Raw genomic sequence first — 16,807 nt, 5'->3', positions numbered from 1 at the left:
GTTGTTCGTATGTTTTCAGTTGCCCCTCGTGGAACAATGCTTCCACCTCTGTCACGTCGTGATCGGTCCATACCTGTAGAATTCCTGCAGTATAATATTTTCCTTCCGAGGGAGACCCACTAGGGGAAGCAGTGTGGAGTATAGTGGTCGCTCTTTTGACATTCTGTGGACTCGCATCATGCATTTGCGAGCTATGGAGACCTGTATCGGGTGCGTGCGGGTCGGTTTGGTGCCCGGCAGGAGCATTCACTAAGAGGTAGTCTGCCTGTCTCAGTGATTGTTTCTCCAACGTATTTCTCCGCTGTCCAGTGAGATAGCCACTGAAGTTGTGCACCGAGGAAATATGATTCTAAGGACGGGGCTCCTAGACCTACACCGGTGGTGGGCAAATGTAATGTGCGCAATGCTACTCTGCGGGGACCATTCCCCCATATCAGCATTGTGAGCAGGGCATCCAGTTCACGGAAGAAAGACCGGGGAGGGATCACAGGGAGATTTGCAAAGTGATACAGCAGTCTGGGCACCATTATCATTTTGGCTATGGCCACCCGACCGATGGGTGCCAGGGGTAGTGTCTTTCAGAAATAATTGCAATGCAAGGATAACGCTCTCAAACCAGTTAGAAAATCCTCAAAAGTTTCATCATCTTTCTGTGCTCTGGTATAAAATTTAAATCTATTTAAAACAATACTGGTAACCAGTTTAAATCTTTTTTCCATTCTTAATAATGCTTCCGTATATACATTGATGTTATCTCCACTACCATCACTTGGAGCTGTAATCTGTGGCAAAGCCCTGAAAATTACCTGTCCCTCTGAACCAAGACAGTGTAACAAAATATTTTTTTCCTCTCTGCCCCATGAGTTCTCCATCTATGGCCTTCATATACGTAATAAATTCTTCCTTCCACCTTGCCCAAGGCATAGGTGGATCACCTTTGGACTGTAAACATTTTGCTGGAGGATCAAATTACATGTTGTCACAACTTTTAGCAGAATTTTATGACAGAATTTAGAAATAGAACACTTCTAAATAGTAATATTAGGCAAACAAAACATGTATTAGGATATCTTTCAAATGATATGAATAACTATACTAATATAATGTAGATTGACAAAGGATTTAAAAGATATTTATGCACAATAAACCCTGAAAAATGTAACTATCTTAAATATAAATAAATGTAACAACATAAAATGTAGCTGTTTAAATATTATTCAATATATAAACAACGGTTTCCTTTTTTCCTTTGTTTGAGAAAAATGTTAGAGCAATTGTCTTCTTTTTCCGCTTATCAGCACAAATCCGTTAAAAGATTGTAACTGGTTTAATTCAGCATTGGTAAAATTAGTTAAATTAGTGTTTGTTGTCTTCCGTAGTCACTCGGAAAAGATTGTGATTGGGTTACCGTGGTAACAAAATGGCCCCCAGTGACGTTACACATAGTAAAAAGTAGGCAGCTTGACGTGCGCTGGTCGCGATGAGATGATCTGAAGCGAGAGAAGAGAACGCTCCAGAGATAGAATGCCGTGTTATCTCAAACCAAGCTGCCGGCGCTTGAGCAAGAGAACAGTATGGCAGTTCGTTGTTTGTTTTTAAGATATGCAGGGTACAGTACTCGACAATGGTTGAACTAAGCCTCACAAAGTACCAAGTTTGTGTTGAATATTATGATGATGAATCCTATGTGTGCACGAACATGTAGTAAGTTGCTTCACCTAAAATTTCTGAATTTCTGCAAGCGAACTGGATCACAATCTGTGCACCGTGTGAAATGACTAAAGTAACAGCACCTTTCACAATGGAAAATAGAAGAATAAAACGATTGTTTCACGAACAGTACTTTGGTATGAATTTACAAGGAGTTTCCCCGCATATGCAAACAGGAATTGCTTGAGGATTTAAAAGTTCTGTACCAGCGCCAGGACGCCCCTTTGCTGGGGCATCTGTGCGCTCAATAAATCCCGGTAACATAACATAACATAACATAACATTTTCGTGGGTTAAAGAAACACTCTGTACCTGTGCCGGTAAATGACTGGAGTGCTTCTTCTCCCTCGTCGCCAAAATGTTGAAATTAATCAAATATTCAAGTACATTTTGATAGGAGTTTATTCTCTGCAAAGCATTATAGGTCCCAGACCTTAGTAGCTCCAGATGCAACTGGCAACCACAAGTTCAGTTACCTTACATCACCTTCAAAACACAGAATCCCATTAGAAGGAAAACAGTGTGCATGCTCCAGCTGACAGGGAATAATGTGATGTAACATAAGGAAAAGGTAATAGATAGAAAAGAGGTTTGTAGGAGATGTAACAGTTATGTTACTGTCTAGCTGCTGATGGAGCGAGATAGAAAACAAAATTTTGTTTAATCTCGTGAAGTCACATTTCCATAACATGAATAATAATATTAATGATTTGTGATATGTCGTGCTAATACAATTTAGATTAAACTTTACACATGGGGGGACTAACATGTGTGCTCATAAACGTGCATAATTGTTGCATCTTTTTGTTCGTGCAAAATAATAAAATAATTTATTGTTTTCGTTTTTGTCATTACTAACTGCTGCAAACTTAAGAGAAGCATGTGCTTGTTTTGCTTTTCCTTGTCTGTGTGATGTCATTTCTACTATTCTAGGTGCATATAAGTCTCATGGAATAACGGAGACTGGTAGATATAAACGCTGCTTTATTTGTTTGCAATGGCTAGGTAACATTTTGATTAATCGGGTGGGTTAATTAATTAGTAAATCTTGGGGTGGATACAGAATCTACATTATTTCTTACATTAATACTTTTCTTGTGTTTGTTTTATACTAGAAAGCTTAAGTTGCCTGCTTTTGGGCCTAGTCACTTGAGTCGCAGAAAAGAGCTGACTTGTAATTCTGCAAAAGTCACGAGACGCCCATTCTGAATTAAAGCGTTTATCAAAGCTGCATTCACAAAGCAAAAACTGATGTGCTGTCATCATTCTGTCGGACGTGGCCAAGGTCGAAAGTGAACATTTTGTCAGCCTTAACTTGGCATCCGCGGAAGTTGCTTGGACGTAGTGAGAACAAATTTGAACATTTGTTGCAAACTCAGGAAGCTCCTGGTTTCACGTGGAAGAGACAATGGTCTTTATGAAACATGATCTAATGGAACTTTTGAAAAGTGGGTGACATGTCACTTGTCACTCTCAGCCAATGGGACGTCGAAGATTTCTGAAAACTTTCCTTTGCGTAGTTTAGTTAGCGTAGAAAGGTATAAAAAGTCATGCCCCTAGGGATGGGCTGGCTGCTGCTTTCTGACTTTCCGATGAGGGTGATGTGCTGTCGGACTTTGCGTGGAGCACGTAAGAATCCTCAAAGAACTTTTCTTTAATTTCTATCTATTTAGCTCAGTTAGGGAATTAGGTTTTAGAAATGCTAAACTTTAAATATTCACTTTGATTTTGATTTACTTGCTTAAATTGTATTTTTCTCATATTTCTTTACAATCATGCTTGCTTTATTGCTAATAAAATTCATTTATAAAACTATCAACTTATATACCATAATTTAGTAAATAAATTCTTACTTTTGACAAACAAGCTGGTCTTGGTTATTCAAGAGTGTAGGTTACTATTAGCTAGATCACGTCGCCAATGGTGGTCATTTAAATGGATAAGTTTTATTCTAATGGCAATATTCCTTTCGCAGATGTATAAAATGTATATAGTTTGTAGATAATGTGTATATAGATTTAATCTGACCACCTGATTCAGTAGGCCCAAATTATGTCAGGTTTATAAATGGGTCCATATTTAGTATAGAATTTTGTTTATAGGTTATGAAGTTGGGTAGCGTTGTTTATGATATATTTTCTATAGGCCGCTGGATCACTGCTTGCAGATGTTCCCGTTCAAACCCAAACTATGCCCCCTGATGGTCAACTTAAAGGTGTCCCATTCGAGGAACTTGTTAGTGGCTAAGTCGCAGTTGAGTTCAAAGTATTCTGCTGCTGCAGCACCAAGTGACTCCCTGAACAGTGGATCATCCAGTGCTGCAGGTGCCACATGGGCATGGCTGGTGGGCTGGCCTCCCATGCAAGGTGCAGGGATAGAGTGTTGTGATCGGAGTGTGTATGATTCAGATAAGCAATCTGTTGGATTATAGGGAAGAGTGTGGCTCATCCCACTATGCCATCAATCCTGACGGGAAACATCCTTTACAACTACCGTTGATTCAGAGGATTCATTTCAAGACCCTGTGTGTATCGTTTAAAATTCTGAAACAATCCTCACCTCAAATTCTGCAACATCTTATTTCCCCTTATGTTACTTCTCGGCAGTTGAGGTCCGCGGGGCAAAATTTAGCTGCTGTTCCACGTTTCAAGAAAAGTAGAGCAGGGGGGCGCTCCTAAGCTGTGTAACTCTCTCCCTGCCCATATTCGTGCCATGGATGATCTACTTACATTTAGGAGAGCTGTGAAAACGTTTATTTTTCCTACTGGATTCTAGGACTCTATTTTAAATTCTTTGCCTTTACTGAGTTGTGTTTCTTCCCCAGGGATAGCGCCGTGATGCCCCTTTGCTGGGGCAGCTGTGCGCTTTAGAAATGGAAATAACATAACATAACAACGGAACCGCTACAACGCGGTACCGTTACGACGCAGTTTTAACAACGAAAGTCGTTAGAACGACTTTCACTGGAGGGCGCTCTAGGATAGGGGATAGTTTAATTTACTATCCAACACCTTCCCTACTATCCACGGGGACTGGTGTTGGAATAGTAAATTAAACTATTCACTATCAGCGCCCCCCCAACGCAAGTCGTGGTAACGACTTGCGTTGTTAAAACTGCGTCGTAAAGGGACGCGTTGTAACGGTACGCGCTGTACCGTCATACATCCATCCTGACATGCACGTTGCGTGGTGAAGAGTTGCCAAATGTCCGCAAGACTCCTGTGCTGTAGCCAGTCACTCAGTGTCTGAGCATTGGTCGTGGCAACAGTGGCGTAACACAGACCCCGCGGTGCAGGGGGACCCGAACTATCAGAGGGCCCCCTCGGCATAGTACTTTCCCACTGTTTCCATTGGATGCAGAATTTTAACTCTTAACTCACATTGGCTAACTAATAGCGCCAGATCAGCCAATAAAGGGTTGCAGTGCCATCGTCAAACAGAAATGCCTCAGCAGCAGACCACATTCTGGAATCCACAAATTTGTAATCAGTTAGCACAATTTGTGAAATCTATAGGAGGAAAGTCGGCACCACTACGGCACGTGGGATTAAATGCAATGCACTGGCAGTTGTGACAAGACAAGGGTAACCTGGAGTTGGGCCCTCATACAAGGAAGGGAAATGGGCCCTCGTCGCCACAGTTTGGTAGCAAAATGCATCCACAATTGCAGTCCAGAGTGACCTGGTGCCGCTGTACCTGTTGCACCTGCAGTGTGGTACCTGTACAGTGTTGTTTCCGACATTATCACCGCGATCCGGGCGAAGCAGTTGGAGCAAAATGTATACTTTGCAATTGAAAGTCAAAATTTGTATTCCGGCAAATAGCTCTGTCATGAAGTTGGAGGCCTCGCCTGTTTCACCTGTCCAGCTACCGGGTCACCAGGTGTGAATCAAACACTGATTCGGGAAACGTCGAAGCCAGTTGAAAGGCACATGTGGTACGTGTGCAGATTTTCCATTGCCTCTCTGTGTATTGACCTCAGGGGTGTGCGGGCTATGCTGCTAATACAGGCTATGAATGCCTCCACATGCCCCCCCCAGACACCTAAAAGCCTATGTGTGCTGCCATCTCGTGGGCTACGGTTAAGCTCCCATGCCAGACGTATGGAGAGCCCTTTCTGCGCCTCGTAAACATCTCTGTGTGCACTCATCTCCATGGCGCAGTCTCGGCCTCTAGGTGTGACATGTGAGGACGCCCCCCTGCTCCCACACACATACACTAGGAGGCTGTTTATTTATGTTGATTCATCCCGGAAAATAGATTCAGTGTTGTAACACAGGCCCCTTTAGCCCCTGTGGTGCCGAAGGGGCCCCAAGCTCCAGGGGCCGCCCTTCAGCACACAGTGCTCTGGCTAGCGAGCTCCCGATTGAATACGGAGAGGGCCCGGGAGAGGGTCCCTCCAAGTACCTTGCAGGGGGCCCCTCAAGTTTTGTTACTCTAAGTGCAAGGCAACTGTGCGCGGTAGTGGAGGGAAAGGAACTATCCAATGTAGTGCTGAGGACAGAGTTAAAGCTGCCTCCTAAGAGCCAACTAGACAGTATGCCAGATAAATTGTGGATGTGCGAGGTCTGATCCACCTCCAGCTATCTCCCACATTAACCTGTTTAGGAAGGACCTCAAGACCTGGCTCTTCGGATGACCCCAATTCGACTAAAAGCAAGAGCAATCCATATGTCCCTGAGAACTGGGTATAGCTGATCAGCTTAGCACAATTGTTCACAAAGAACTCATTTCAGTGAAGAAAGGTTTTTGTTTTCAGCAAGTTTCAACTATCTTGTAGTGATTTAATCAAAACATTATTTGTATACCGACATATGTCTGGAGTGAAACAGCCCAACCAATTTTTACTTTTGCAACCCTCACTTCAGCCGAAATGAATGCTTTTTAATTGGCAACAACAAAAACTATTATCTAAAAATTAGCATTTTACTGTGTATTGACAATATTGTTTTTTTAACAGCAAATGTTATTGATTTTCAAGGTACCAAATGGGCAAGTCCAGAGACCATCAAAGCATGTAAATTAACGATATACAATTGTAAGTCACTTAATATCCCCAGTGGTGTCTGCAATACAGCAGACCCAAAATGCCCTTCCCCAACTACGCACCCCACATCATTTACACAACATTGTAAATTGAATGTAAATTGATACTTGTATAGCGCACTACTCACCCGCAAGGGTCTCAAGGCGCTTGTACGAATACCGCTGTGGAACCCATCCTGGCTTTCCCTGTGAGGTGTCCACTCCTGGGCACCCCCAAGGTGGAGGCCAGGCATCCTTAGCGTTGTGGGGGCCGTTGTGGAGATTTAGCAAGCTATTGCCCACAGTTGCAGAGTGGGACTCCATGATTGGAGTAGGCACCGAGGCGAGAATTATCAGGTCCGTGGAATTTTTGAGCCCAAGCCCCGCCGAGGCGGGGAATTGAACCCTGGTCCCAGGCTAGACCTCTGCATCAGGGTCTGCCGCTCTAACCATTGAGCCACACTTCTCCACACCACTCCACACTTCTCCAACATTATACAAACATAGTGCAATCTTGCTCAGTTACCTCTGCACACAACAATTACCCTATATCGGTGAATTGCTCACCACCAGCCTATCAATAGGGTCTCAGGAAACCACCGGTGCCAGGAAAGACAGGTCTATGCCACGGTACGTGGCCCATCTGGCCCAGATCTTCTTGTGTTTTTGCGGACACCCCCCTAGAATGAAATACTGCGACTTCAGCAGACAGGTACCCATCCATTGCTTTTTTCCAGGTGCCTATACTGGGTGAGGAACTAGCCTTCCAGTGTTGTGCAATGTCCTGTTTAGCTAGTGCAAGCCCCAGAAACAATAAATGCCTTTTATATCAATTCCCCCCAATGTCCTCGGAACTGTGCAGGAGTATAAAACGAGGGTGTGCCGGAATGCGCCACTCCAAAAACCGCCCCAAGCAGAACCTTACACCTGACCAGAACTGCTGCAGCACCCCACATGTCCACACAGTATGGAGACACGACGCCTCCTCCGAATCGCAACGGAGGCACATAGGGGACCGACTAGCCCCAATCTTGTAAAGGTGTACACACGTAAAATAAGCCCTGTAAAGATATTTAAACTGGATAAGTCGACATCGGGTAGACACCGCAGAGTACCGGGGGCTAGCCAGTGCCTCTGCCCAGTCATCATCCGTAAATGTGGGCACATCTGCTTCCCACGCCGCCCGAGTCTGGTGTAAAGTGGTTGTGGAGTGTGTAGTTAATGTTTGTTACATTTGACAAATCTTGTGGGCACCCAGAGCCCCCATGAGCAATCGGCCCTCCAACGGGTGGAACTCCGGGAGACCTGCGAGGCCCCTTATCAAAGGGAATATGGCATGCCTGAGTTGAAGATATCTGTGAAATTTCGTTTTATGGAGGCCGAAATCAGCCTGTAGCTGCTGAAAGGATTTGTGTGTGGACCCCCGCATTACATCACCCAACACAGAGATCCCGATGTCATCCCACCTATAGAAACGCACCAGAGCCACGACAAGTATTGACAATATTTACATATATATGTTTATGTGAGAGAGATTGTGACTCATGTGACCCCAGTGGAGTGACTATAACCAACAAGTGAGTAAAGTAAGGTGACAGTTTAAAAAAAGTAATTGGTTATTGGAATTCAAGTATGTCAGCTGCTTAGAATTCAAGTATGTCAGCTGTGTTTTTTTGAGTACATCATGTGTTCTAGAGAATATTCTAGTGTTCTGGACTATACTCTGCAAATAGTCGACGACATTTCGACCCTCTATCGATAGCGGGGTCTCTTCAGGACGGAAATTCTGGGGACCAGGGCAACGATTGTACGCCGTGGATTCAGGTATGCATTATCTTCCAATTGTAAGGAACAATTAATGGTGCAGTCTAGGTCGTTGTTCAAGACTGTTGGTAGTAGATAATTAGCAAGAATTCCACAATAAAAGTAGAATGCACTTCCTTTTGTGGTAGGTGTTGGGTGGTTGGGCGAGGTCAATTCACCCTCTGTAGAGGTACTGTTTGTGGCCAGTATCCTGTTGGTGTGAGTTACAGAGGATAGTCCAGAACACTAGACTTTCTCCTCCACTGCCTCATCCGCCACACATGGTGTATCCAGATTCCCCCATTTTAAGACTCCCCTAGCATAGGAGAAGTGGTAAGTGGTATACATTTGACCACACCAACGTCGACGAAGGCAGTCTGCTCCGGCAAGTGTCAAGTGCGTCTCTTGTAACAGTACTACGTTGGCAGATCTACATTTAAGATAAGAGTACACTGCATAACGGCATGATGGTGTATTCATGCCTCTCACATTGCAGGTGATGTTAGTGCAAGTCATGTTGGAAACGTAGTAAGGTCGAGTCTGCACACAAGCCACATAAAAATGGAATCCCATTACGTAGTTGCGCCAAAGCTCGAGGGCAATCGGGGCAGCCAGGCACTCTAGGTCATCATATCATAACTCGACAAAAAAGGGAAAACCCCAAATTGTGTAACATTATTACAGCAGAAGAAAAATAGGTATCCACCCAAACAGCCAAACTATCTGCAGGAACTTGTATTGGTTGGTCAAAGGGAGCATGGGATAGTGAAAGCCAACAATGCATTACCCCCGTCTGTTAGGTTTAGATTACTAACTGTGGTTGTGTAGTAGCTTTAAACTGTATTGAGTTCTAAACTTACATCCTGCGTGTATGATGCGTCAGTAAGTCTGCCACAGTGGTTGAAATCCCAAACGCTGTGATTCATGAGGGATTAGTGCCTACATTTATGAGTGAGTGCATGTGTATCAGTTTACTATGATTCGAATATTGCGCCAGGATAAATTTCTCCCAGTAAATCATATAATGTCATCTGCTGTTTGTGGAGTAACAGCTGGCAGAGTCAATGATTCTGCCCTTGATTGGCAGGGGCTAGAGGAGCCGTCATCAGTGAGGGATTTTGTGGAGCTGGCATCTTTGTCTGGGCTTGGAGTGTGTTCTTGCATTGTAGCCGCTATATGCAGGGCGTGTCGCCGCTCCAAAATTACTTGTTCCATGGCTGTTACGGCTCTAGGTTGAGGAGGATGACTTGTCCGTTTTGTGTGCCCACCTCAGTAGCCCCTCACATGGTCACGTGTTCGCCTCAGCGGGTGAAGGGCTTGAAGTCTTCAGGCCAGTCTCCTCCAACCAGTTCCAGTCCTCTTCAGAGGAGTCAAAGAAATGTGAGTTCCCATTGACTACAGTGCGAAGTCTAGCAAGAAACAGGTGCAAGTAGCATATGCCCAGTTTTCAGAGACGTTGCTTAACTGCCTGAAAGGAGCTCCCCTGCCTTTGTACCGCCATGGTATAGTCGAGGAAGAGCATGACAGTGGCATTGTTAACTTTAATTTCCTCACATACGTTTTTACTATACCATTGGTTCAATAGGCGGAACAGAAAAAGCCTGGGATTGGCACAGGCCTACGTGTTGGTACTCGGTGAGCACGTTCAATCGAGAAGAAGGGTAAGAGCGTGGCATTAGGTAGTAGGGTACGGATCCAGTTCTTGGCATAGGCCACTGCGTCTTGGCCCTCCACCCTTTGTGGAAGACCTACCACTCGTATATTATTTCTTCTAGAGTGGTATTCGCTCTGCATTTCATGACATGCACTTGACCCACCAGAGACTGTATAAGAGTTGTGTTTTCACTGGTTGTCGGATGAAGTTCGGCCAGTATGCGTTCGGTGCTGTGCATCTTATCTGCAAGTTTGCGAAGGCCTGCATGTAGTAGAGAGAAGGCTGCTGTCACTTTGTCGATTCTGCTTTCGAGCAGCATGTGTGTCTGCTAAAGGGTTGCTCAGATTTTCTCCACAGCCTGTAGGCCAGTGTTAAACTTGGGACCCAGTGACATATCAGAGTTGGATGGCCCGATCCCCAACCGTTCCTCATATGGTTGCCCCAGGGCGGATGCAGGCTTTGTCAAAGAAAGCTGGGCTCACAAGCGCAGGCGGCCCATGGCCAACTTCTGGGCGCTAGGCACCAGAACAACCAGTGCCAACCAGAGACGGGCCCAGAGTCACCGCAGTCTGGTCCACTAGTAGTCCACCAGCACCTCGGTCCTGAAGATTGTTCCACCGCAGTGCCAGTAGCCGGGAACTGCCCTCATCCCAGTTGAGTCAGACCTGCAATGGGCAGCTATGTGAAAAGGGCCAGGGTGGAAAAAAACAGTCCCAGTTCCGGTATATTGTGCCTATGTAGCAACTGAAAGGTGTCTCAGGAAAGTTGGATCAGCTACCCTAGGCAGTGGAATGGCATGCCTGCAGTGGCAACCAGAGTTCGTACAACAAATCAGGTGGGCTCAGAGGTAAGTCTGTTGGTAGATGTGTCTTTGTGTAGGGTCCAGGAGGAGCATCTTGACGCACTGCTGGTATCCGCAGACGTCAGCCTGTTCCCTGAGTATCTGTGACTCCCAATGCTACTAAATGGTGCTGATACACAGGAAATCTGTGTGGAGCACGGAAGCGGGTAGGCTGCAAATGGACCTCATGGACGCCAGTGGGGACCAGGCCCGACCTGTCTCTTGGTCACACATCGCTCCCCCCAAACCCATGCAGTCAGGATCCAGTGCATGGGTTCGGGACAGCACAGAAAGGACTGTGGGCAATGTGCTGAGCCGTGCGGCAACACTGTGACCTACTACGGGGGCCTGGACTCATTTCCGCCCTCGTGCAGATCCAGCAGAGGCTCAGCTGTGGGGCAAACGCAGTCTCACAGGTAGCACTAGTATTGTGTCCCCACCTGGAGCATAGGGGTAAGGCCGGAGCAGGGGTTGAGTTGGGTGCACCGGCGCAGTGTTTAACTAACTCCCTCAGCCCTCATGGTCGATACCTAGGGCCGATACGACCCCCAGGCTCTCAGCTGGGACCGCATTCAGAGGGAGGCTGTACTAGTGTGAGAGCAGCAATATCGCCAAAAAAAAAAAAAAAAAAGAGCAGCAATATCGCCATAACCATCCCATTCTGCAACGCAGCTTTATCAAACAGCAGTGGCACTCCTCACCCGTTCCTCAGCTGCGGGTCACCTGGTAGTGCCGAATTTGCTTACTCTGTTGGGCCTCACAAGAGCATGCCCGCTCAGCCCTGCATCTCAGCCAATGCGATCCGGTTGGCAGTTAAGGCGGCTGTCTCCGCAGGCTCATCTCCAGGCAAACAGGAGGCCTACATGACAGACAACTGATCAAACCCCTAGGCACCAGCAACTGCTGAAATCGTGGTCAGCCTCGACCTGCCTCCCCCCAGGTGCAGGTTGTAGCTAGGTCTCTGTCTCAGGAACCACACCAGCAGGGACTTACGGATCATCAATCCAGTTGTACCAGTGAGAGACATTTAGGGTAGGTCTGGTTATCAGATGGTGTGGTTTGATCAGGATTTAAGTCGGGTACTTCTGCTTTCTTGGCCCTGCTAGCCACGCCCCCTTCTGGCTCTTATTGTTAATACTGCAGTAGTATGTAACATATGCTATGTGTTCCTTTAAGCACCTCTCGGAGGGATGAAAACTGGAGATTATAAAAGGCTATGGGATCTTGGTAGGGACCATTTATTTTGCCCAGGATCCCATAGTAGGCTGGCAAGGGCAATGCAGACCTACGACTGGTGCCTGATAAGACAAACACCTGGCCCCATTGTACAGTTACCTGCTGAAGCACTAAAGGCAAGAGGTGCTCCCATGGTGCCTTGGGGAAAATCTTTAAAGGTCATCCTTTTGCCTGTCCTGGATTCCTTATCATAAGATTCAGTGGAGAGCACAACCACAAACTTTAGTGCATCTGTACATCAAAATTTAGTAAAACACCTCAAATGTTTGCCATGAGTATTTATTTTGCTGTTCCAGACTCTCAGGAGTACAGAGAAGGGAGACAAATACCTTCCTAGACAGCTGATGATGTACGTTTCTGATCATGCAGTACGGGGGGACACTTGCAAGCACTGGTGCAGTCTCTCTCAACTGTTCTGGCTCATTCCAGAGGCAAGGAGCCAGACATGAGGTCTCCATCTCCTGCTCTCTTGCTGCTTGCTGCTTCCAACTTATACTCACGGTCTTCATTGCCCTCTCAAGAATATGGGGATAAGGAAGAAGAACTAGTTTGGATCTTGGCTTAACCATCAAGTACCTTCAGAATGCTTGGCATATCCCTGGCGGCCATGGCCCAATACAGATTGGCCTCCTGCGATTTGATGGCCTTCCCATGCATTAAGAAACAGGAATTGCAGGCCAAGGATTCCGGTCTTGATAACAAGACACCACATGCAGATGTCATATGAGTCCGGCAAGAACATCTTATGGCGCCTGCTACAGGGCTTAAACCCTGAAATATCAGGAGACATATGACCTAGTTGCTCTTGAAAGCTGAGGAATTTAGATGAAAGACTGGAAAAATCTGTAAAACAGCTTTGATGAGGCATGGGGAAAAAAAGGAACTGACACGAGCATGTCACATGGTGCAGGAGAATTGTGGAGGAGGCCGCATTGAGCTTTCTGGCGAGGCTGGAAAGTTGCTGATAGGGGAAAAGTTTCCAGATCTAGTCTGCTGCCTGGAGAATATTCAGAATATGTAGAATCTTCAGGAAGATGTATCCATTAAAACTACTGGTTTAACAAGTATCTATTATTAGTATGATCCGCTATAACGCCAACTAGAAGGTCCCACGCCAGTTTAGTGCTAAGGGGCATGAGCCACAACAAAGCTGAAAAGGCTTTACACCAAATGTGTCTAGCTGTCGATTAAATGCCAAACTTTAAAGTAGATTGTGTGATATTCTATTTCCATTACAATTCATTCCAAAGAAGAGCACACATTATGAAACGTATCACCTCGAGACCTATGTCCACTAAAGATCTATCAAATGTCTGAGTAACCACTAAGACTGCTGCAGGTTGACTTACCAATTGTAAGAAATTGATCGCCCTCCCCGATAAAAAGGTAACTAGCGCCTGAAGGCAGATTATTCTACAGACTGTCTTGTACAACCAACTCACGTATTCATTTAGCCACAGTAATCAAATGAACAGCCAACCAATATAGAACAAGTGTATTCATGGCACACAGTAGCATGTCAGCGGCTACCATAAGACACGCAAGCATGTGGATGTACAGTCACTACATTTATTGGAGCGTCTAATAATTCTATGTGTTTACAGCCCACAGGAACTACAATCCGCTAATCACAAGGTTTAGGTGTACAGTGCTTAAAGTATAGCAACTTCGGCTCTGCCTGCCCCTTAAGCACTTCACTGTAAAACGAGCATGGCAGAAAAGGAGTCCAGCCGAACTAAGGCTTCTCGGTTGTTATATAGTAAACAATGATTACATATCTGAAAATTTTCAAATTAATGATTTCAGTAATAAGAGAAAGGAAGACTTTCAGCATGAGTATGCTGTGCTCCCCGGCACATTACAGCAAAGGCTTGCACTGAGAAATAAGTCTCAAGGGAATATCAGTTAAATACGTTCCTTTGGCACTTCTTTGCTAAGATACCTCAGAAAGATACTCACATCTCTGGCTCTCCCAAAGAAGGCTTCCTGTAAGGCAGCGTCTAACGTTCCAATGAAGAACACGGGATGGCATTCACCATATCTGTCCAAAGAAAAAAGTCCATGAGAAAACCATACTTGCAAAGGTCGTGTGCCTTACTTAACCTAGAATGTTGGATCTCAGTCACACAAAATGCATTTGCCACTTAAATCTAGACTGATTTAATCATGTTGAATATAAGAAATAAGAAAGGATAGTTGCATGAAAACGTAAGGGTGAGGTTGAATAAGGTATAATGTGCTCAGCTTATCCATGATTCTGCATCACAAGGGGAGGGTCAAAGGTTAACACTATGTAGTGCCAGATTTTTAAAACTAAGTGCACAAAAAATAATAGAACAAAAAAAAAAGAAGTCCAATTGAAAAACTAGAAGATAAATTCAAGTCTTTGGACTAAAGTAAAGGTTATTTTGGCACTTGTACAGGGTATATTCAGCGACCAGTGAAGTCTCACATTCTGGTAGATGTGTAATACAATATATCTTCAGCACCATCATTAATTGAGAATAAAGGGCTGGGCATTCGACCCACTGCCTATATTATGGGTAAAACAAGAAGGACACTCTTTATATACCTTTCTAATGATGCAGTGCAAATGTTTGCATTCTTGATGCATACGGGTCGGGTTGTGCACTACAAATAACTTTTTTAAACATAGTGTGGTAAATTGGGTAGATTATGGTAGGGTATATTGGAGTGAAGTGGGGTAGGGGTATTTCGCGCATGGTAGGGTATATTGGAGTGAAGTGGGGTAGGGGTATTTCGCGCTTTGAGGAGCGGTGAACAGGACTATTGTCATAATTGAGCAGTGTTAGAACTATTTGTGGAGGACTAGCCAGTGGAGTTGCCACTCGTGGACTTTTGGATGCGCCTTGTTAAGCAGGGCCACAATCATTTGATACCATAGTAGATGGTCCGCCAACATGTCATTGCTGTGGCGAGATGCCCCATGTCAAATCATCAGTACCAGTTGAGAGAGCTGGGAGGAGAGGGCGAGTGGGTTCCTTTACCCCGTTTCCGATGTAGAACATGGACATCATGTTGTCTGTCTTAGTACTGTTTTCCCTCTGTAGAGTGGTAGAAATGCTTTGAGGACAACCCTCATGGCCAGCATTTTCAGGTAATTGATGTTGCTGACCTTGTGCTGTGGAGCCCAGATGTCCTGTATTGTCATACTATCCCACAAGAGAAAACACTGTAGTAATGGTCAACTGTGGAAGGAGGTCTAAAAAGACCCTGTCGAGCAATAGGTTATTGCTGTTTCTCTAACAAACAGAATGCTAAGCACTCGCTGTTATCTACAATAGATCTAAGCATTGCCTTCCCACTTGTGCAATGGCTATGAGAAGCACTCTTGTAATAGGCCCAGATGTAATCTATCGTGTGATGCAATTGCTATGCAAGAAGCCATCCTTATTCAGTTTCATTAGATTGTGGACAGTGATGGGACGGAGTGTCTTAAAAAGAGGCAGCAGCTGTTGGAATGCTATCACCCTCTGTTGGATGGAGTAGGGTTTGCCTGTCTCCACATTGAGGACTGATCCTAGGAAGGGCCGAATTTGTTGGGGATGAAGATACAACTTTTTCTCATGAATGCAAAAACGTACTTTATGTCGTAGAGACCCTGCTAGGTGAGTACGTGGGAAGCGTTGGTTGCTGCTGCTCTTTATCATCCAGTTGCCTAAGTACAGAAACGGTGTTTCTGCTAATGGGCTGCTACAACCACCAGACACTTTGTAAATACTTCTGGTGGCTGTAAGTAACCCAAAGGGCACAACCTTGAACTGGTAGAGTTGTAAACTTACCACAAAACAAAAGTAGTGGTAGTGTGCTGGGTGTACCGGGATGTGAAACTACGTATCTTTCAGATCCAGCGATGCCATCAAGTCACCTTGGTGTAGGAAGGGAAGACATCTTGTAATATGACCATGTGAAAGTGTTAGGAGGAACTGAACCTGTTTAATGGTCAGAAGTCCAGGATCCGCCGTAGTGAGCCCTCTTTTTGGGCATAAGAAATTACAGTAAAGACATCCCTGCCCCGCCCAAGTGTTCTGGAATGTGTCCTTTGGTGCGCTTTGCTAGGAGAGTCGGCACCTCTTCCTCCAGGAAATAGAGGTGGTCTGAAGTTTGTACATGCTGGCAGGGTGGGATTGGGGGAGAGGAGGGGAGTGGAAGTTCCAGTCAGCACCCTTCCTGCACAATGGAGAGGACACACTGAATGCTTTCCTAGTGTGACAGAAAGTGCATTATTCTTCCCCTGACAGGTGTGGTGTGCGAGGAGGGTGGAAGGGGAGTCGCTGTTTTGTAGCAAAGGAGCCCTTTGCATGATCACCTTTACCTCGCCCCCATTTGTTTCCTCTGTAGGCCTCTCTTTGAAAGCACTTACTCTGTTGGGGGTCTTGAAAATGCGTTTGAGCCCCTTTCCTGTGACCTCCCCTGGTGTGCTGCTTGCAAAAAACAGGCTTTGGTTAAGAGGACTGTAAACCACCCATAAACTTGGCTACGTCTGCATCCTTTTTGATTTTCTCGATATGGAAATC

The 16,807-nt window shown here is 45.3% G+C and overlaps 1 protein-coding gene across 2 annotated transcripts in view; it reads right to left on the bottom strand.

Annotated features, from left to right (window-relative positions):
• Positions 1-16,807, bottom strand: part of FAF1 (Fas associated factor 1) — a 1,925,838-nt gene that overhangs the window by 773,432 nt on the left and 1,135,599 nt on the right. For both annotated transcript variants that reach the window (XM_078671305.1, XM_078671297.1), the window contains exon 12: positions 14,229-14,310. In XM_078671305.1, the coding sequence (XP_078527431.1) occupies positions 14,229-14,310 (82 nt within the window). The remainder of the gene's footprint in view (positions 1-14,228; positions 14,311-16,807) is intronic.

Source organism: Lissotriton helveticus, chromosome 1_2 (genome assembly GCF_964261635.1).
Source record: "Lissotriton helveticus chromosome 1_2, aLisHel1.1, whole genome shotgun sequence".
Lineage (NCBI taxonomy): Eukaryota > Metazoa > Chordata > Amphibia > Caudata > Salamandridae > Lissotriton > Lissotriton helveticus.
The sequence above is the reverse complement of the archived record's forward strand: the minus strand, read 5'-3'. Positions and strand labels throughout refer to the sequence as shown.